Below are 22,400 nucleotides of genomic sequence, written 5' to 3' on the forward strand. Positions count from 1 at the left end.
TCAGCCACAAGCCCCAGTCAAACATTTCATCTGAAAAATGACAAACTAGAGCATCTCTCAGTTCTGCAGTGATTGCCCAGTTTCCTTGGTCCATACCTGACCCATCAAATCAAATGGGAAAGCCAACAAGTGAATCACACCATTTCCTTACAGAATTTTTTTTAAATATAAATAAACTGTATAACTATTTTTTTTACTTTACCTATTTGCACACTTTTGTATCCATTGCTAGAGCTACGGTAGGCATTCACAATTCCTCTGCCGCCTCGTGCAGTTCCCCGCACAGCACCTCTACTTCCAAAGTAGGGTTGATTTGGTCTTGGTAAAGTACTTTGTTGATTGTGAGTTAAAAATACAGGGGTTCCATTGGCAACAGATGTAGCTTCTAATTTGAAAGGAAATTAAGGTAAATTATTTCAATAAAATCTTTAATTTGTAATGACAAGCAGGTTGAAAGATCTGATTATATGTAATCTACTACTCTAAACTTGAAATTCTTTTAAGCCATTAAAATAAAGTGGACTCAAAATTATTAAAACTTCATATACACTTCAGCTAGTCAATACCTGTTAAAGAATCTTGTGCAAGTGTATTTTGCTCCACCACATGTGATGATTGCAGAGAGATGGGCTGAGGTGGTGTCTGAGTACTAGCTGTAATAAAACCTTGATTGTAGCCTGGAGAATATGGAGCATCAGATTTCACTTCCTGCTGCTCACCGCGGGGAGGCAAAGGTGCATTAACTTTGAATACCTGCAAAAGAATAAAATCATCTTTGCGGCATCATTTAATTCAAAATTTTGACTCTAGACATTTCAGTTGCCAATGCATTGTTAATCCTCAGTACTCATTTCCCAAGCCTAGAAATCAAACATGACAAAATATTTAGAACCCATTTGATTGTCAAAATTGCTCAGCAAGGTCTCAACATACACCATTATGCTTGTTTAGTTGAAAAAAAGATTCTCAGTACTGCTAAACCAAAGCTTCAGGAAATGACAGAAAATAATAGAAAATTAAGTTGTGCTGCTTTTAATTGAATACATATCTGACATTAGAAAACTATTTAAAGCATAGCTATTGAAGTGTCCCCGTGTGTCCCATCACCCTCTCCAAATGTTTCACACCCAAGCTAGTATACAAACTTTACAAAGTAATTGTTCAAACTCCATTTTGTGGAACAAAAAATATTTTAATGAAAGCTGGAGAGTTTCTTTTATGGATCATTTTATTCCCATTGAAAATTGCAGTGTTACTTGCAAATTGAAAATTCATTTTTAAAAACAGCTGACAGGCCACAAAAATCTGCCATCTCCGTGATCTGGGTGATACTTCTGCAGACATCTCTGTAATAAATCTTTCCATCAACAGCAAGCTTTAGAGATGGAGATATTCCAATAGTTTTGTACAAATCCTTGATTATCTCCTTCTCTAATTTGAAACGTGGTTTTTGAAAAAGTGGTTTTTAAAAAGAATGTATTTACTTGATTGGCAGAAAAACAATATTCACTTTTGGTTACCAAGATACCTTCATTAAAAACTGTTCAAACTGCACTGTATTTTCAGATGGCAAACCTGACTAATTACATAGATACATTAGTATTAAGATGAAAACCTGGTTGGACAAGTTAAAGAAAATACAAATTTCTTTGCACAAAAAAACCGTGGAGAAATAATGCACTCCAACCCGACTGAAATGCAAGTCTTCGATGCCCATATGCGAAAAAGGTTTATTAGGAATCACTCAAAAATGCTCCCTCTACTGCCGAGTCTACAGAAATTCCACTGATCAAGCAAATTCTTCACCTTTCAAAGTGCATGGACATCACGTCCTTTACGTTGAACATTTCTTGCTCAACTTAGTCCTTCAGACAAAAGGTATTCCTAAGTGCCTATTTACAACTGCTTTTAAAAAAAAAAATTGCCTGAAGAGAAGAGCAAACTGAAAACCCATCAAGTTTCTAAACAAAACTAGACTTTGATGCATCTTTTTTACTATGAATCCAGTGGCATGGATCCCATTCCTGCACTGCCAAGCTAGCAGGGAATTCTACCTCTAATGCAACCAAGCATTTTACTTTTTTCCATTCTAACCCCATGTCCTGCTTGAAAAAAAGCATCCTCAAGGCAACATGTACTTCTAGATAGGGTATAGTTTCCACCCACCATTTTCTCCCAGGCACCTTACACAATAAACAGCCTTAATTAATCTAACAGCAAGAGGTCCAATGAGTTTCAGTTACTCACAGTGTGCATAGACTGAAAGGGTGTTGTTTTAGTGCTAATTGGAGAACTGCTCACTGGAGTCTGGAGCTCTTGTCCTTGGGATGCTGGAGTTATTGCTGTGCTTGAGGCAGGCTGGTCATGTGTTAAAGTTGTCACCTGGCAGAATGGATAGTTGAATAATGAATCACTACTTCATGATCCAGAGAATTTAACGAAAGCTCAACTTGCAGGAAATTAGTCCAAACTTGACAATTTACTTGCAGACCCAAAATTGCTCAAGGGATTAAGACCAGGGATTCGACTCTCCCCTGCCCACCTTCCACCCCTAAGGCACTTCCTTCTGTAATTGCAGCAAGTTCAATACTTGCATCATCTCCCTCACCTCCATTCAGAGCCATAAACAGACCTTCCAGGTGAGGCCAAGCTTCACATGCACAACATCCAACATAATCTACAGTATTCATGTACTACAGTATTCAATGCACATTGGGTGACTGCCAAACATAGTAACTTTGAGCTTCCTGTGGACAACCATTTCTAGTGGTAAGTCTATCCTTTGCCTCATCCATTGTCATGACAATGCCAGATCCAAACATGAGGAATGCATCACATTCCTCCAGGACATCTTTAAACCTAATCATAGAAACACTGATAACCCCTCCCACCATCTGATTTCATCTCTTGCTCTTTTTTCTGAACTTCCTTCTGCCTTCCCCTTTCTCCTTATTCCCATCTCTCCACCTCCCAAACCTTTGTCCTGATTTCTATCACCAGCTTCTTTCACTGGGTGAAATTTTACCCAATCTCAATTGGGATTAAGGATTTTGACTCAAAGCATTGACTGATCATTTCCACCCATTTAGATGCTATCTGACCTGTTGAGTATCTCCATCAATTATTCATTTGCTTAAAATTATAGCATAGGCAGCCTTTGTTGCTCTGGACAATTTAATGCCTGGCTGGTTTTAAGCATATTGCAACAAATCACAGAAGTGAGAGTGGTGAAGTCAGTCAGTTCAAAATCAGTAAACAAAATTGCTATAATTAGGACTCAGAATTACAGCCAAAATTCTGCTTTAATTTAAATAGAATAAACATTCACATGCTAGAATCAAAAACTCAGGCAGTCAAGCAACATCTGTGAAAAGAAATTTGGTCAGCAACCATTGCTAAATACGGGCAACTTCTGAGGAAATGTTGCTCGCTGAAACTATAACCAGTTGCCTTTTCCATAGATGTTACTTAACTGACTTAATTTTTCCTGCATTTGCTTCCTATTGTAGGAGTTTGTCATAGTAGTCTCCCATGTAAATGACATCCATTTGATATTTCTACACATTTCACACCAAAATTAGCTTAGCCAAATTGGTTCTGTAAAACTAAAGGCATGCAAGTGACTCAAGCAATACCACCACTCACACTGGTTCCATTCTTAGATACCCAGCTATTTTGCTTTGCAACGTATCATTCCCCGAAATATCTTACCAAACATAATTATCAGTCTGACATTCCAGCACTTCACTCAGAAGCTGTATTTTGAGATTTCTGCATAGTAAATCACTGCACTCAAATGTTATTGTCAACAAGATTATGGTCAATTTGAAAGTCACTAACAAGCTTGTGTTGAAATGATAGAAACTGCACAGTTACCAGGTTATACTGATTTCTTGAAACACAGAACAGTCATCCAAATGAAAAGTAGACTTGCAAAATATGTCACTTAAAATCTTTATTGTTTCATAGTAAGGAAATCAAGACTTTGGAAAAAATTAGAAACATTCTGTCTAAACGCACTGAAACTATCCAATCAACATTCAAGAATAACTTCTGTTTCAAAATGGTCATCTCCCACCACAGATCAAATGATTAAAATCCATTTTCCTCACAATGATTTGAGAACAACTGCACTTAAACTTTTACATTGTGCTGAGTTTAGACAATATTCATTATTTTTCAGACAGCTTTAAATATGCAGGTCACACAAATGCTTTTCAACTTGAATCAGTAACTTCTGTATTTCTGATGGTCAAAACAAAAACCTCACCTGATTTGACTCCAGTGATGTTTGTGTTAAAGATTCAGTAATAGGTGTACTGGTTTTGTAGACCTGGGGTGGAGTAGTGCATTTTTCGCTTTCTGAATTCCGTGCACTTGAAACCTGGCAAAAGTTAATAGCCATCGATTAGGCTCAACTTGATGAACCCATTTAGCTGCTTCAACTTCACACTCAGGGCTTTCTACCTCCATAAAGCTTCCTCACCTTAATGGAGAGCTGAGTACACAAAGTGGCAACAATACCATTTTTTTTAAAAAGGGAAAGAAAACTATCTCTTTTGAAAGAGCTAAATTGTGTCAACCACAAACCCAGAAAACACAAGTGAGCAACAAATCTATACAACTGCAGACCAGCAAAATTTACAACACCCCAGCTGTTCTGAGCTCTGCAGATGACTGGGAAGATTAAAGAAGCTACAAAATAAAGGTAAAATAAAAAGTAAAATTTTTGCTTTGATATATCAAACCCAAAGCCTCTTGACAAATCAGCAATTACTACTCGAGATCGAGTTTTTGGAGGGGGGGGGGGGGAGGGAGGGAATAAACGCAATTAGGTAATTTAGTTGTGCTTAACTTTTGAATAAACCAGCCTCTGGAAAAGTTTTTAACTTCTTGTTACATCAAAGCTCACTTGTTCAATATTATTATCAAGAATTTTTGTTGTTGTTGTTGAAACAGTAGATAGGGTCAAATGCCACACAGCACTGAAAAGACAGCCTAGTCTTTTCAACATATGTTTTGATTCGTTTGCTAAAGATCCAATGGAAACATAACAACATACTGTTCGTATTTGCTCGAGTCTACTATAACATTATTGATAGTCATAAAAAAAATAAAATACATTAATCGGCTTCCTTCCATGCTATCCCTTCCACTGATGTCACTACAGAACTTTTTTTTTAAAAATGTGCTCCAAGGAGCTCATCTAGTCTTCCTCCTATAGAAGGAAGCAGAGCAACAATGTTGAAAATGGTCACTTCTTGCCCTCAAAAAATAGAACTCAATAAAAAGGAGTTATATTCCCACCAGAAAGACAAGGTGTGTAACTATAAGAAAGAAATTCAGAGAAAGGAAGAAATCCAAAAGCTGAAGCAAGGCGACCTTAGAAAACCAGTACAACACTGAAAAAAGTTCCCCTTTTTTTCTTCTGTTGGAGAAAGTGGTTCAAGATCCTTTCTGAAAGCTTTTTTCAACATTGTAACAGCAAATTGATGACTTCAGTGGATAGAGTTAAAGAAGAAAATGACAACCAATCTATGCCTCAATGGTAAACCTGGAACCTTTGAATATTGCAAAAGTTGCTGATCATGCTCCCTGGAACAGCAAAAGAGCAATTTACCAGCATATTACGAGAGAATCCCAACAAGACTAATTGCTACCATTGAATTCTGAAAGAGTATCGATTTAGAAATGGTCAAAGTCTAAGACTAAAGTGAATTTGGAGTTGTCAATTCAAGGTTGATCAAAGTTTCCAGCTACCAAAATTTGTTTTAAATAAAGTACTAGGATAACACTGTATAACGATTATAGATTGAGTGCAAAGCGCAAATTGAAGATAGAATGAAATAGTTGAACTTTAGATATCCAGAGTATTTGGGGACCTAAAAATCGACAAATTTATTGTCTAGTTCATTCCTCAAAATAGCTAATTTTGGATGCAGCATCTACAACAAAAATCTCACTGCAAAAAAAATTTTGCAACAATTCATTAAAATTTCAGGGTTATTTCATGGATTGAAATTATTCATCAAATTAACCAAGATGCATTTGACTCAGCAGAGAGACCACAATGAGAGTAACATAGCAACTAAGTCACAAAGGAGGAAAAACCCAACACCCAACCCCAACCAACCAATTTTCCCTTGCAACCGTTGCCACTGTGTCTGCCTGTCCCGCATCGGACTTGTCAGCCACAAACGAGCCTGCAGCTGACGTGGACATTACCCCTCCATAAATCTTCATCCGCGAAGCCAAGCCAAAGAAGTCACAACTGAGAAAGGAGCACTGTTGAATAGTGATGAAGAGGAACAAAGGTACTTTTTTTCCTGATATACAAGCAGAGGTTACACAAGCATGTCTCACCGAAGCAGAGCACCCCTGCTCAATGCCACAAAGGAGGAGGTTGGCTGGTGACAGGTCTGTTTATAGGGAAGCTGCCAAGAAAGATCAAGGGTTATCACAGTCTGAAAGAGGATGAAAGGTGGTGGATGGACACAAGTAGAGAGGGGGGGAAAAAAAAGAATAGCATTAGTCCAGAACATCAATTTGGACCCCTCCTAATCATTGCCACTATTTGGTAATGTATTGTTCACTAAAGTCAAATAGAGTTAAGATTAAGAGTGAAATAGAATTTAGAAGTTAATGAAACTATACTGACAGTGTCAACTACAATTGGCAAACTCACAAGGAGAACTTAAATATCCTGGAAGCACTAGAGTTCTGATGAATGATATTCAACACATTCTGCAGAAGGTTATTTTATCTCTGGGCATTTCCAACATTGTTCTAGTTCCATTTTTTTTAAAAAGCCATTCCACAAAAAGTCACAACTTCAACCAGGCTATTGTTAAGAGTGAAACACAAGTCTGCAGATGTTGTGATTGTAGTAATGTTGGAGGAACTCAACGGGTCTCAAGTGTCTCCAAGAGGTAAAGATATACAAGAAAGGGCAGGAAGAATTTCAAAGACAAGACAAAAGGTGATAATGAAATATGGATAGGAAAGGTGAGAACTGATCAGGGGAGGAGCGGCTCTGTGAATGCAGAGCGGGAGGAAAGGGGGAAACGGAAGAGACAGAGCTAGAGAAAAGGGAAAATAGGGAAGCCAACAGAAACCAGAGACTACGATGTTAATGCCATGTGGTTAGAGGGTGTCCAGATGGAATACAATGAGTTATTCCTCCAATTTGCAGACAGTCTCAATCAGGAAATGCATGAGACCATGGCCAGAGAGGTCAGCATGGGAATGGGCCAGAGAGTTGAATTGAGTTGCCACTGGGAGGTCCCCACTATTGCACCAGACAGTGCCAAGGTGCTCAATGAAGCAATCTCCCAGTCTGCATCTAGTCTCTGTTGCAGAGAAGTCTAGAACCGGAACACCGAATGCAGTAGGTGGCCCCTCAGATTCACAAGTGTTGCTTCTTTTGGAAGGACTGTTTGGGGTTCCAAATAGAGGCAAGGGAAGAGGCATGGGCACAAGTGTAGCACTTCCTGCAGTCACAGTGGAAGGTGACAAAGGGACAATTGATGGGAAGGGAGTAGTGGATGAGGGATTCTCAGAGGGAGAGGTCCCTGCAGAAGGCAGAAAAGGGAGGAGGGCAACATTTGTCTGTTGGTGTAATCACATAGTAGGTGAGGGAAATGGCAGCGGATGATAGGTTGGATGCAGGGACTGGTAGGCACTGGGAATCATGTCCTTATTGCTCATGGGAGCAGAGAAGCCGGGACAGATGTGCGGGTTGTAGAGGATATGCAGGTGAGGCCAGAGTTGATGGTAGTAGAGGGGAGGCCATGTTTTTTTTGAAGAAGGACATCTCAGATGATCTGGCATAAAAAAATTCATCCTGGGAAAAGATGTAACAGACTGAAGAATTGAGAGAAAGGAATGGAATCCTTGCAAGGGACAGGGTGTGAACACGTGTAATTGCGGTAGCTATGGGAGTTGGTGGGTCTGTTGAGAGTTTGTGTCCAGACATCCAGGAGAGTGTAGCCAAAGATGGACCAAGTAAATTTGATGTCAGGGTGGAGAAAGTCGACTACTCATCATGGGTACATGAGGCAGCACCAAAGTAGCAGTCAATGAAGCAGAGGAACCTTGTTTGAGTAAGCTTGAGCATGGATTCCTTCACATGGCCAAAAAAAGACAGGCATAGCTGAGGCCCATGTGGTTACCCATGGCTACCTCTGACTTGGAAAAACTGGGTTGAGTCAAAGAAGTTATTGAGGGCAAGGACAAATTCTGCCAGCTGGAGGGTAGTGGTGGAGGGGAAGACTGATTGGGTCCTGTCAAGGAAGTAGTAAAGGACTTTGAAGCCTTCAGTATGGGGATGGAGGTGTAATAGTGATTGGATGTCCAAGGTGAAGATGAGGCAATTGAATTCAGAGAACACAAAGTTGTATTAGTGAGAGAGCGCAAGTGAAATTTCAAAGGCAAAAGGTAATCAGCTGGGACTCCAAAGACCATACTTGGCTTAAGAGAATATGGCAAAGTAAAGGTTCTCCCAACACTTATTCCTTCAACCTGGAGGTCTATGAAAGAAGTGGGGTGGGGGAGGGGGTGCAGGTTGACTTCATTCATTCCATTCAAATCTCACTACCCATGCAGCTTGCAGTGATGGAATGATTTTATTCTTGCACAAGCCAATATTCATTTTGAGTGTCTTCATTTTGTATTCAAAAGCTTCTAATCTTGACACATTCTACTCCACTAACAGATCCAGAGCAAACAAACTGAAGCCATGTTTCATTTTATCCTCCATTTGAGGGAAGTACATTTTCTGAACAATGCCAATTGTACTTGATTTCAAAGGCCATCTGATGATCTTGCAGTCTTGTCCTTAAAAGACCAATGAATGGTTTGGTAGTTTAAGGTGTATGGCCAAGTTGGCACTGTATCAATAATTGGCATTTCTGCAGAAATTTATCTCCAACTTATTTCAGCCTCGTGACATGCATGACAAATTGATCCAACACTTTTCCAAACTATTGCATTGTTGCACCTCATTCAACCATCCTTGAATGTATCTACGTGACGACAGACCCAAATTACCACCAGTGCCAAACAAATGTTCACTACTCCATTGCATTATCAATTTTGCACAGGTCTAACCTCCAAGGCAGTTAGCGCAATCTTTTACAGCACTAGTGACCTGGACTCAAATCTGGTGCTGTAAGGAGTTCATGTGTTCTCCCTGCGCCTGGCTGCCAGCTCTCCCTGCGCCTGGCTGCCAGCTCTCCCTGCGCCTGGCTGCCAGCTCTCCCTGCGCCTGGCTGCCAGCTCTCCCTGCGCCTGGCTGCCAGCTCTCCCTGCGCCTGGCTGCCAGCTCTCCCTGCGCCTGGCTGCCAGCTCTCCCTGCGCCTGGCTGCCAGCTCTCCCTGCGCCTGGCTGCCAGCTCTCCCTGCGCCTGGCTGCCAGCTCTCCCTGCGCCTGGCTGCCAGCTCTCCCTGCGCCTGGCTGCCAGCTCTCCCTGCGCCTGGCTGCCAGCTCTCCCTGCGCCTGGCTGCCAGCTCTCCCTGCGCCTGGCTGCCAGCTCTCCCTGCGCCTGGCTGCCAGCTCTCCCTGCGCCTGGCTGCCAGCTCTCCCTGCGCCTGGCTGCCAGCTCTCCCTGCGCCTGGCTGCCAGCTCTCCCTGCGCCTGGCTGCCAGCTCTCCCTGCGCCTGGCTGCCAGCTCTCCCTGCGCCTGGCTGCCAGCTCTCCCTGCGCCTGGCTGCCAGCTCTCCCTGCGCCTGGCTGCCAGCTCTCCCTGCGCCTGGCTGCCAGCTCTCCCTGCGCCTGGCTGCCAGCTCTCCCTGCGCCTGGCTGCCAGCTCTCCCTGCGCCTGGCTGCCAGCTCTCCCTGCGCCTGGCTGCCAGCTCTCCCTGCGCCTGGCTGCCAGCTCTCCCTGCGCCTGGCTGCCAGCTCTCCCTGCGCCTGGCTGCCAGCTCTCCCTGCGCCTGGCTGCCAGCTCTCCCTGCGCCTGGCTGCCAGCTCTCCCTGCGCCTGGCTGCCAGCTCTCCCTGCGCCTGGCTGCCAGCTCTCCCTGCGCCTGGCTGCCAGCTCTCCCTGCGCCTGGCTGCCAGCTCTCCCTGCGCCTGGCTGCCAGCTCTCCCTGCGCCTGGCTGCCAGCTCTCCCTGCGCCTGGCTGCCAGCTCTCCCTGCGCCTGGCTGCCAGCTCTCCCTGCGCCTGGCTGCCAGCTCTCCCTGCGCCTGGCTGCCAGCTCTCCCTGCGCCTGGCTGCCAGCTCTCCCTGCGCCTGGCTGCCAGCTCTCCCTGCGCCTGGCTGCCAGCTCTCCCTGCGCCTGGCTGCCAGCTCTCCCTGCGCCTGGCTGCCAGCTCTCCCTGGATGGGTGTCCTCCCTGTGTCTGGGTGGGAGTTCTCTCTGTGTCTGGATGGGTGTCCTTCAGTGATCTGGTTTCCTCCCACCGTTCAAAAAAAAACATACCATGGGCAACAGATTCGTGGTCCAAAAGGGCCTGTTACCATGCTAAATTTTAAAAGTCATTTTTGAAGGTGATGGACCTTGCACTCAACATCTGTAAAATGATTCTCCACTAATCTGCTCCCAATAAAGTACTCCCTCTAGCAAAAACAGGTCCACGAAGACATCCAAAACAATGGACCACTTCTTTCTAAATTGTCCTCAATGTAGGCAACTAAAATTAAATACATAGGACACTGCAGATGTTGGAATCTGAAGTTAAACAATCTGTACTGGGTTGAACAGTGTCAACGGGATCAAAAGATCAGTCCATGTTTTGATCAAAAGCATTCACTTTCTCATCAAACCAAAGCAGTGGAGCAATGAAGAATTTAATTATTAAGTTGAGAAGTGTTGATAATCTTGACCCAAATATCCATTGCAAATTACGCTGTCCAACAGACCTTGCTTTTTTTTTTATATTCTTGAAAAATGAATTTCCTGCAGCGCAGACAAAGAGGATGGAAATCCTCCAAAATTGGCTGGCAAAGTAAACCCAACCACTAGCGTAGTCTTAAAATCAAGACCTTGAAAATGCACCCAATCAGCAAGCCCCAACTTTCACTTTTTTTAAAAAGGTAGTTTAATACCAGATAGCTAAATGGCAAGAAACTACCAAAGCAGAAAATAAGGATGCTCTCAAAGTTCAAAAAGGTGAAACAATGCCACTAATAGGAAAATTCAAGGCACAAAGTCCAGCAGCATCTAGGATGGCCCTAAAAAGTTAAAAATGCAGTCCCACCTCTCAAACCACCTCCCTAACAATTCACTAGCACCTGGCCCAATGAATGAAAGTACCCTACTGGATTCTCAAAATGCTCATGATGCAAAAGAACTGAAACAAAAACAAATCTAATCCAGAAAAACCATCCGTCCGGAATGAATTCTCGACGCCCAGCCGGGCGCAGGGAGGACGCCCAGCCGGGCGCAGGGAGGACGCCCAGCCGGGCGCAGGGAGGACGCCCAGCCGGGCGCAGGGAGGACGCCCAGCCGGGCGCAGGGAGGACGCCCAGCCGGGCGCAGGGAGGACGCCCAGCCGGGCGCAGGGAGGACGCCCAGCCGGGCGCAGGGAGGACGCCCACCCGGGCGCAGGGAGGACGCCCACCCGGGCGCAGGGAGGACGCCCACCCGGGCGCAGGGAGGACGCCCACCCGGGCGCAGGGAGGACGCCCACCCGGGCGCAGGGAGGACGCCCACCCGGGCGCAGGGAGGACGCCCACCCGGGCGCAGGGAGGACGCCCACCCGGGCGCAGGGAGGACGCCCACCCGGGCGCAGGGAGGACGCCCACCCGGGCGCAGGGAGGATGTCCCCCGGGCGCAGGGAGGACGCCCCCCCGGGCGCAGGGAGGACTCCCACCCGGGCGCAGGGAGGACTCCCACCCGGGCGCAGGGAGGACTCCCACCCGGGCGCAGGGAGGACTCCCACCCGGGCGCAGGGAGGACTCCATTTCTAATTCCCCCTCCAAATCCCTATTTTGTTAAAAAATGTTCTATTTCCATTATCTCTAAACCATTTCATCTTCTGGCTCCCATCCCATGGACATGGCTCCCTTTTCAGGTGTTCCCAAAACCAATGCTTTCAACCCAAGCACTGAATACATTTATAAAAATGATCTTACCTGTTGAGTTTGACCTGAAAGATCAGTGGTTGAATCATTTAATGAAGATTGGTCATCAGAACCTGAACTACCCCCAGTATTGGCAAGGACATTTAATTCTGTGACAGACTGAAAGGAAGAAACATTTAATCCTTCCCTTTTTCAATATGTATTTGAGTTTTATAATTGTACATAGGTAATAAGAATCTAACAAAGTAGATATACTATTACATGTGGCTACAATAACCTATGATACATTAAACAAAGACATAAAAATTGCTAATAATATAACCCCTCCTGTGTGAAATTAATGATTGAGCAGATGTTGCAAAAGGCTCCAATAGCTCAATGGTTAGAGCGCTGTTCTTATAAACCAGAGTCTGCAAGTTAGTTTCTCACTAGGGCTTCATTTCTGTGAGGAGATCTGGACAAAGTGGCAACTGTCTTCTTTACGGTAATCAAAGGAAAAGAATTTCATGCTTGTTACATTTTAAACGTAGTATTACATGATAATAATGGAATCTTTACCAATATTGTAAGGGGGGAACTACAGAAAGGGATCCAAATAATCTAATAAATTATGAAAATAATTAAGAAAAGGACCCCATAAAAAGTTACAATTCATTTCAGTAGAAGAACATCTAATTCTCTCCCACCCATCCCCAAAGTCAGGCATGTCATCACATCTGATAGCCAGTAGAAAGGACATCATCTTTTCATCTCATTAATATAGCTCTTCTAGCGATAAAGAGATCAAAGACAACTACATGGGATTATAGCCCAGACAAATTCAAGTCAGTTGGCTTGCTCGTTCCAAACAAGGCAAGGATTACAAATCAAATATTAAGAACTAAAGACAAAGTTCGAAAAATACTTTCCAATACATGGAAAGAAAAGGACATGACCAAAACACATGAAACAATGTAGCTTCTTCAGTCTTGCATCTGTCACATCTTGAAGAGATTTTAGAATAAAATTTAGCCAAGTGAACTTTGGAGAAGCAAGCTCAATGTGCTATAAATTGTAATGATGAGTGTCGGGCACATAGAGAAGATGAATTCCCCAATTTCAAAATGGAGTCCCACTGTAGCATCAAAAAATAATTGTTGAAAATCTCGCTCCCATAATTTGTTAGTCTTGTCCAGGAAATTACCACTAGACAATAATAATAATAATAATAATGAAAAAGAGCTGAAATCCACCTCTTACGAATAGGTTTAAAATTATAAATCTTCTATCATATTTAATTCCAGATCTTGAGCGAGTCTCAATACCAAGTAATTCAAAAATATCACAATCTGTAAATATCTAAAAAAATGTTTAGATAATTTAAACTTCAAAGATAATTGTTCAAAAGAAACCAAATTGTGGTCAATAAAAAGATCTTGAAAAGATTGGATATTTAACTCCAACCATTCATGAAAACCAAAATCTTGTACCAAAGGTTAAAAAAAATTAGCTAAAAGAGGACTGACAAGTGGAAATCTATGGTATCCAAAATGTTTTCTGAATTGAAACCAAATTCAATGTTTAACAACAAAATTATCAGTTAATTTAGAAGCAGAAAATGGCAATGGTGCTCTATCGAAATAAGAGAATACTTCTTAGTAGATTCAATTTCATGATGAATTCAACTTGCAGCAGAAACATATTTAATCCTTATGAGTTTTTAAAGCAACTAGGTGGTTTGTTTGGGTTTTTGTATGGAATAGGGAGTGCAGAGGTCAGTAGAATGTTAGTGAAATAAAACCACATGCACGCTTGACAGTCTTCCACTCAGAGTCAGTGCAAGAATAGAGCCAAAGCCCAACAGTTTCCATAAGCAAGATTTCAGCTGGGGCTTCCACATTTACCATTCGTACTATTGAAATTCACGTCAGCCTTGTGGACAAATTGCCAAATGCAGATAGCACATTATAAATTCATGGAGAGTCAGCCATTGAATGCTGCCAGTGTAACAACTTAACCAAATCCAAAATTAGACCGAATGTAGCTGTAGGCTCCAGTGGAAATTCTGCAAACTTTTTAGTGTTAAAATACACTAGTTCTTACCTTGGGTGGTGATGGAACTATTTCAGTCTTTTGTTTCTTTTCTTTTGGAGCTATTAAAAAAATAAACAATAAACCATTGGACAATTATTTCAATGGACATTGTTAGTCATTGGGATTGGAAGTTTACTGATCACAGTTCAAGACTTTAGCTTTGCAAATATCTGCCCTTCAACCAATGGTGGAAAGTATTTGCTCTTTAAGCATTTCAAACATTGGTGGTGAAGTGCTTTGGACAGATGACATGAAGTGCTGTTTGCACAAGTACTTTCTAACCTTTTCAGTAGATGCAGTGTGCCAGATATGGGAACAAATTTAAAACCAATACATTCCCACACCCTTCTTGAGGATGTCATCTTAATGCATCAATTATTTGGTTTCTAATACTACATGGTACGATTTAGTTAATATCAAATATCCAATTATGTTCAGGGAATTCAGCCTCATCTGCACATAGGAGGGCCTCAAATTCCACAGAATGAGAGACACATCAGCAGACCCATCTTCACTCATTTTAAAGTAACTTTAGAATCAAATACACAAAAGTTTATTACCCAAAGCACACATAATAATCAGGAGTTAGTTAACCCATGCCTTTGGTTAACTTTGCTAAGAAATAATACAACTCAATATTTAATTGTACAAATACATACAGGGTAGGTCACGTCTCCAGAATGGAGGACCATCGCCTTCCCAAGATCGTGTTATATGGCGAGCTCTCCACTGGCCACCGAGAAGAGGTACAAGGACTGCCTAAAGAAATCTCTTGGTGCCTGCCACATTGACCACCGCCAGTGGGCTGATATCGCCTCAAACCGTGCATCTTGGCGCCTCACAGTTCGGCGGGCAGCAACCTCCTTTGAAGAAGACCGCAGAGCCCACTTCACTGTCAAAAGACAAAGGAGGAAAAACCCAACACCCAACCCCAACCCACCAATTTTCCCTTGCAACCGCTGCAACTGTGTCTGCCTGTCCCGCATCGGACTTGTCAGCCACAAACGAGCCTGCAGCTGACGTGGACATTACCCCTCCATAAATCTTCGTCCGCGAAGCCAAGCCAAAGAAAAAGATACAGGGAACCATTTAGCACACTCAAAGTTGCAATCAGCTTCAAAACAACCATCAATCTACCCAGGACTCTTAAATTGAACAAAAGAAATGCAAGGAAATTTAAGTCTGAGTATTTGAAATGTGTTAGCAAGAAGTTAGTGAAGCAGCAGTTTGAAGCAAAAACAATAGGTGACAATTTTTAAACAATTTTAGCACAAGAATAATTTCCCACAAATGAAAATCAGCTACTGCAAGTTTTGATTTCAAGACAAATGAATTATCATTTCAATTTCAATCAATGTACTTTTTGGAACTGTTAGGTCTGCTTTGTTCATGAATGAGTGAGACAAACACCAGGCTGAGTCGAAATCAGGGTTCTTTGTTCTTTATTACCGGATTGTAACACTTGCGACTAAACATGTTAGTCGGAGAATGCATTCTGCCGTTATCAGCAAAATGGTGATTTTTTATACCCTTGGATACATGCTTAGAACATCATCATATCATTACTTGTCCAATGACTAAAACTGTTGCTATCCTTTCCCTGCTAGCTTCCTGCCTCTCAATCCATCAATGTCTCTCTTATCTTGTAAGTACAAGGATGCATTTACATCTTGTTACAGCCCTGTACATTCCCATCTCATGATGTTTTACCTAACAGGAGTACAAGGACACCTCCCCTTCTTGTTACTGCCCTGTACAGGGTAACTCCCTACACATTCCCATCTCATGATGTTTTACCTTACAGAACACAAAATTCAAGTGCAGGAATAAGCTTTTTCCCCTGGTTTCTGATTAATTTGTTCTAATCATATAGAGAAAATAATGGACAACAAAAGAAATAGAATGTAATCAGTTCAAGATGGAGGGGAGAAAATCCTGCAGCTGGTATGGCAATCCTGCAACTCGTGATGCTGAAATTGTACCAGTGTATTCCATTCCTTGCATTAAATTTGCCAGAAATGAAGAGCAAGCAACAAATGCAAAACTCAGTTGCATTTATTGAAGCTGCAATACCTACACATTTAACATCAATTTGAAAGCAGGTGTCAACTCAAATTAATCTTCAATGAGCTTAAACATTTAACATTAGCATCTTAGTGAGAGGAGTTGCAAGCCTCCTACCTGCAGCGTTGAGTGATAACATGGCAGGCTTTTGTGATCCAATAACACCTTGTGAGATGGCGTCAGAATCCAACATTGAATCCTAGAGTTCAAAAATTGGATCAAATCAGTTTAAGTTACAAGAATTTACCTACTGGGTGAAGCATTAACTACTCAAGTCCATGCACACTCACCATTTAGTCGTGCAGAAAGGCTTAGAACACAAGTTTTGATCACTTGGCTTCAATAGTAACATGTTTTTTTTTAAAAATCAACCAACAACCAGTGACTCAAGCAAGTCATTTCAATGTCCAGCTGCAAATAATTGTCTTTTCGGTAAACACTGAAAGTTGATTTAAAGTAAAAACAAATGACCATATACAACAATGGATGTTTGGAATTTCAAAACAAAATTTTTACTACAGACAAGGAATTGAGGAATGACTAAAAGAAGGTGGGAGTGTGATACAAACATTAAAACATTGAATACAGGAGGATTAAAGAGATACTATTTGGTCAGATGACTTGCCAGTTCCAAAAAGTCCCATTCTAAGCTTCCACCATCATGCAATTTTCTACTTTTGAATGCACTCATTAACTGGAATTCTTTTCTAGCAGATTATTTTAGTCAACACGGTAGCGCAACAGAAAAGCAGAATTGATGCTCACTGTCCAATTTCTACTGGGCCTACTTATGCTTCCATGCATATTCCATGTATGAAAATCCCAGACATCAAAACTAAATTACGTTTGTACATTCACTCCCAGACATCTATTATTACCTCTAGGTTTTTAAATATTTATTTTCCTGCATTAAGAAAAATCTACCTCTGAGCAAAATGCTTGTGCTATGCTAGCTTGTCTACCACTTCCAGTATTGCCAAAATAATTATGGAAAAGTTTGAAATACTTATCAGAGTAATGATCCCAAAACTTATTAATAAATTTTGTCTGCAAAGAACTTGTAACATCACCAATGTCATGTCAATCCACACCCTGACTGAGCAACAATCTTGGCATCGCATTCGACAGAACAAAATAGATGGGATGCACGTCAATTCCAAGGCCACTTGCACATCATGGCTACAGGAGAAATTACACAGTGCACTGCAGCACCAAGAATCCTTTTCTACTCCCTACTTCCCCACACACCCCCCCCCCTCCCCAACTCCCATGTTTCCTTGAAGAAAATTGACCTCTGAAGGACAGAAGACACACAGGAACAGCCACTCCAAGAGTCCAAGTTCACTAGTCACACAACATCCATGCCAATATGGCCTGGGTGCATTGTCAAGAAATGAAACCCAATAAACAAGCAGTTTTTGAGGCTAATTTCAAAGTTTTCATGTTCAATCTCAATAGTGCAAGCTCTTAACTTACAAAAAACAGATTGCCGAGAGATACAACACTCAATTCCAATTCAACGGTCCAGAAACAGATTTTAGTCAATTACCTGGATCAGCCTGTTCTTTCCCATCCCTATCCCCCTCAACCCTTTTATGTGAGATTCTGCCCATTTCTTGTTCTTCCTGATGAAGAGTTTTGGACAGAAACATTCAATATGTATTTCCTTCCATGGATGTTGCCTACCTGCTGAGCTCTTCCAGCCTGGATCACTAACTGATTTAAACACTAGGGGAATCCAGAGGGAACTGCAGGATTGAGGGAGGAATCAGATAAGGCATCAGCTTTACTCTACACACCGCCCCCCCCCCCCCAACTTTTTAACTGGAGCCTAGTGTTGCTGGCAGTCAAAGTAATTGATGGCTGACATTCTAAAATATGTCTAAATAAAATCCGTCATGATTGTTAGGTCAAATTCAGGAAAACTCCTCAACTCCCCTTATGACTGGAGTAGTTAAGGAATGCAATTTGGCCAAAGTAAATGCAATGTTACCACTGCTCTTGTAATTCCATGAGATTTATTTTCACTGACTTTTTTAATAGGGTTTTTTCCCCCCCAAAGTATATACTTTTTTTTTAAAAAACCTGAACAGACCCAGACAAGAATCCAGAAAGGGCCCACATACCTGAATGAAGTGACAAGTGCCTTGTATTTGGGACATTAGGTCTTGAAGTTTCTGCCTCCTGAGCTCTGGGTCTTTTGGAAGGGAAGATGCCGAGCTGACGTCTGCAGCTACTTGTTGCACCACTTTCAACACCTAAAGGGGAGTTAAACTGCCACCTCAAGATCAGTTCAGCACAAGATTCACAATCAGCTTGCTGCTCAAGAATGAAGTTCATCATTCAATGAGGATGCTGCACTAGTTACATTTCACTTCTAGTACTAAAGACATTTTACTTTTATTTTACTATTTGGAGATACAGCCGGTTAACAGGCCACTTGGGCCCACGAGACTGTGCCGCCCAACTTACATGCCATTAACCTTACAACCCCGGTTGGTTATTGAACGGTGGTAGGAAACCAGAGCCCCTGGAGAAAGCCCATGTAGGTATGGGGAGAACTCCTTACAGACTGTTTGGGAATTGAAGCCCGGTCCCAATCACTGGCACGGTAAAGGCATTGCACTAACCCCTATGTCAACGGTGCTGCCCTAATCTTGCAGCTAGTGCATTTTAATGCTATAAAGTTACAAGTTTATCGAATACAAGGACAATTTCTATGCTAGCAATGACCAACAATTTTTGTGCAATCCAATACAAGGAGTTGCAGTCATGTCATTACCTTGAAATGAACATATAATAAAACTGAAGTCCGACAAAGGTACAAAAGACATTGAGCCCTCATTCACGAGATAGAATACTTAACAAAGGGCTCAAGCCCAAAACATTGGTTACCCTTTACATCCTATAGATGCTGCATGACCTGCAGAGTTTCTCCAGCATTTTTGTGTACTGCACCAAGATCCTGGGCATCACTATTACTTTCCTACACTAAACCTATATTCCATGCTGTCAAAGGGTAGATGATGTACACCTTGCTCCATTTGCCACGACATTCTGCAAAGTAAAGCTGTTTAGCGATGGTGTTGAGGATATTGAATAGACTAACTTCCATTTTCAGGTTCTGTTAATTACATTAAATCACATTGCCTGTAAGCTCAACATCTGAGAATTTCTGGAAGGCACTGTTTCTCTGAAGTACAACTCAAGTTGTCACCCAAAAATCCATGTCCTGCATTGCTTCAGCTCATTTTCTTCTCACAACCCCCATCTTTCATTCTTGGTCCCATTTTGAATTGGGGGTTGTTGAATGACCAACCCCATTAGCAGATACGCCAATCTGAAGACCAGCGCCGTGAATGCATACAAGCCATTGATGCTCTGTCACGACGCCAAAACGATCATGATAAACCGGTAGTCACTCAAGTTCTTATTGGAAAATAGTTCACCCCTCCACCCAAACCTGGAAACTCCAGTTAGTTTGTTTTGGCAATAGAGTCAAATAGGATGTACAGCAAATTAGACCAGGCCACATTTAGCTCCAGAGCAATATAGTTATTTCTTATCCTAAATCATTCCAGCAGCATTTGAAACTAATTTGTTCAAGAGCAAGGACCAAGATGGAACACTGCACAGTCTCGTGTAGCATATTCAGAATTGCAGTTACTCCTCAAAATACAACACATCTTTAGTTACGTGTTATTGCCTCCAACTTAAATTGGTACTATCACACAAATACAAGTGCCAGAGGCTGGGTATCTTGCAGTAGACCAACTCTGATTGACACCTTTTTGGCACCCTACTATATGCAAGCCATCCATCAGAAGCAAAATAAAATGCTCTACTTGCCTGAATGAGTGTACTATTAGCTAAACACAATCCAGGACAACAGTCCATTTAACTAAATCAATATCCACTACCCTAAACCTCCAGTTGTTCCATCCCTGATGGATTATCTGCACCGTGTGCCACCTACAACAGCAATACCTTTGTCTAGGCAATTCAGAGAGAGCCAAGTCTACAATCTACCATCAGCAAGATGAAAACAAAGTGTAATTTTTAATTTTTAAAAAGTTTCCCTCCATATTTTGCAACATTATTTCAACCATTTGCTGTCAATTCCAGAATTCTTTCCCAGTTGGGTTGAGAGTCTCTTCACACAAAATGCTGAAACATGTCAAGACAACTCATTACTTTCTCCAGACTATAAAAGGGGAGGGCAATACATGCTGGTGTTGCCAGCAACAGCCAGATCCCAAAAGGAAGTGAAATAGAATTTTACACCAGATACCAAACACCCAAGTTAATGTGCACCAATGTGGTCAAAGCCAAAAACATTTTACCCACTTGCTTTGCTTCACGTTCTGGTTTTGAACCACGATCTCGTTTCTATACAGAATGAGGGTGGGGGGGAGAGAAAAAGAGTCAGTTGACCGGCAGCATTTGGAGGCCACAGAAACAAATAGTATTCTTACCTCTTTGGGCTCAGCCACAATTCTCTTTGCTTCAACAGTATCCTTGGGAACAGAACCTTGATCCCACCTTTTAGTCTCTTGAATGTCTGAGTACTGGTTATCCCACTTTTTAGGCTGTTCCTCCTGCTTCTTATTGATGTACTCCGTATCCCACTTTTTCAGATGTTCTTTCTCCTCTTTTCTATCAATATATTTCTCATCCCACATTTTAAGAGCATCCTCAGGTTTTCTACTGACGTAATCAGCATCCCATTTATCAGGGATCATCTCTTGCTTCTTACCAAACTCTCCTTCCCAGTTTCTTGGTTTTTCAAGCTGTTTCATGGAGAAGTCAGTTTTGTTCATGTACTGCCTGTTCAAAAACTATCAGAATATATTAGTTCTTGCAGCATGTACCATACATCACATGTTCAATTATACTGAAGAGGTTGAGACACCATTAATCCAGAAGCATGAAATACTAGCACTCAAAAGAGGGTCACTATGAGGTCAAACCTGGTATTTATTTTTTTAAATTTAGACCTACAGCACAGTAACAAGCCCACCAGCCTGTGCCACCCAATTAACCTACAACCCTGCCCAATTAACCTACAAAAGATGGGAAAAAACCAGAGCCCCAGGAGGAAACCCATGCAGACACAGGGAGAAAGTATAAACTCCTTACAAACAGCACAAGATTCGAACCCTGGTCCAGATAGCTGGCACTGTAGCAGTGTTGCACTAATCACTGCGCCAACCATAGTACCTTTTCTGGGTTTCAATATCTCATTAAAAAATAAATGTTCAATGCTCAACAAAACAGACTTTCTGAGGATGGTGAACATTGTCCAAGTCACTCTTAAAGAATTTTTTTTTTTTAAATTGCTGTTAATTCTGAGGTAAGCATGTATCCATTTGGTACACAATGCAGGATAGGCAAGAGGCAAGTCTGCACTTGAATATATTAATTCAGGTGACATTCTAGTACTGCACTAAGGGAGCACTGCAAGGGGCAAAGGACCAACTGGCCACTTTGATGGATGTAGAGTTCAAAGCACTTTATGGAAAAAAGAGGCAAGTTCTCTCATGGTTCCTGACTAAACCAGGGCAATTGTTTCAATAACATCTTATTTGTACAAAAATTGGCTTCTACCTTTCTCTCAGATGGGTTTACTCCAAAATAGAAAAAAAAACAGGAAAGTCTGCAGACACTCTTGATTGAACAAAAATAATGCTGGAAATCCTCTTAAAAACATGGTTGGCAGTGAACAAAGAGTACTAGAAATGCAGCATCTGTACAATGGAAGTTAGTGCTCCAGGTCAAAGATCCTTAGGAGTTGGGAAGGAATGACATATTTTAAATTGCAGATGTAGGTGACAAAGCCAAAAGATAACATTTGTAATATGTTGGAGCAGGATTGCCATGGAGCAGTTGGAGGGCAAAGTAGTGTTCATCCATGTGACAATGCTGGGAAAAAAAAATAGTTCAATTCCTTCTTATACTAATGCCACCTCCAAAGTTCAACCCCATCACTGACAATTTCCAGTTCCTGGTTCCAAATGACTCATCCTGACCATGGTCATGGAAATCCTCTTCCACTTCTTCCTCAGAGGGCCAGTCAATTACCTTCTACCAAATGCTTAGCCAAAATCATCTTTGCATTGATTTGTCAAAAGTAACTATTCAAATATGCAACTGTGGACACTTGCTTTGCCATGTGTAGTCTTCAGTTCCATTTATGGCAACACCAAAACCTTATGTATGCAGAACTCTATGCAGTCAAA

At 41.9% G+C, this 22,400-nt stretch overlaps 1 protein-coding gene across 3 annotated transcripts in view; it reads right to left on the reverse strand.

Annotated features, from left to right (window-relative positions):
• caprin2 (caprin family member 2) overlaps window positions 1–22,400 on the reverse strand; it is a 74,298-nt gene that overhangs the window by 41,362 nt on the left and 10,536 nt on the right. For 2 of the 3 annotated variants that reach the window (XM_069903129.1, XM_069903128.1), the window contains exons 8-16: window positions 20,637–20,999; window positions 18,288–18,419; window positions 16,279–16,360; window positions 14,107–14,156; window positions 12,076–12,183; window positions 4,271–4,384; window positions 2,248–2,382; window positions 567–753; window positions 203–385 (exon numbers count right to left, since the gene is read on the reverse strand). In XM_069903129.1, the coding sequence (XP_069759230.1) occupies window positions 203–385; window positions 567–753; window positions 2,248–2,382; window positions 4,271–4,384; window positions 12,076–12,183; window positions 14,107–14,156; window positions 16,279–16,360; window positions 18,288–18,419; window positions 20,637–20,999 (1,354 nt within the window). The remainder of the gene's footprint in view (window positions 1–202; window positions 386–566; window positions 754–2,247; window positions 2,383–4,270; window positions 4,385–12,075; window positions 12,184–14,106; window positions 14,157–16,278; window positions 16,361–18,287; window positions 18,420–20,636; window positions 21,000–22,400) is intronic. The other variant, XM_069903130.1, reaches the window with a different exon arrangement.

Source organism: Narcine bancroftii, chromosome 11 (genome assembly GCF_036971445.1).
Source record: "Narcine bancroftii isolate sNarBan1 chromosome 11, sNarBan1.hap1, whole genome shotgun sequence".
Taxonomy (NCBI): domain Eukaryota; kingdom Metazoa; phylum Chordata; class Chondrichthyes; order Torpediniformes; family Narcinidae; genus Narcine; species Narcine bancroftii.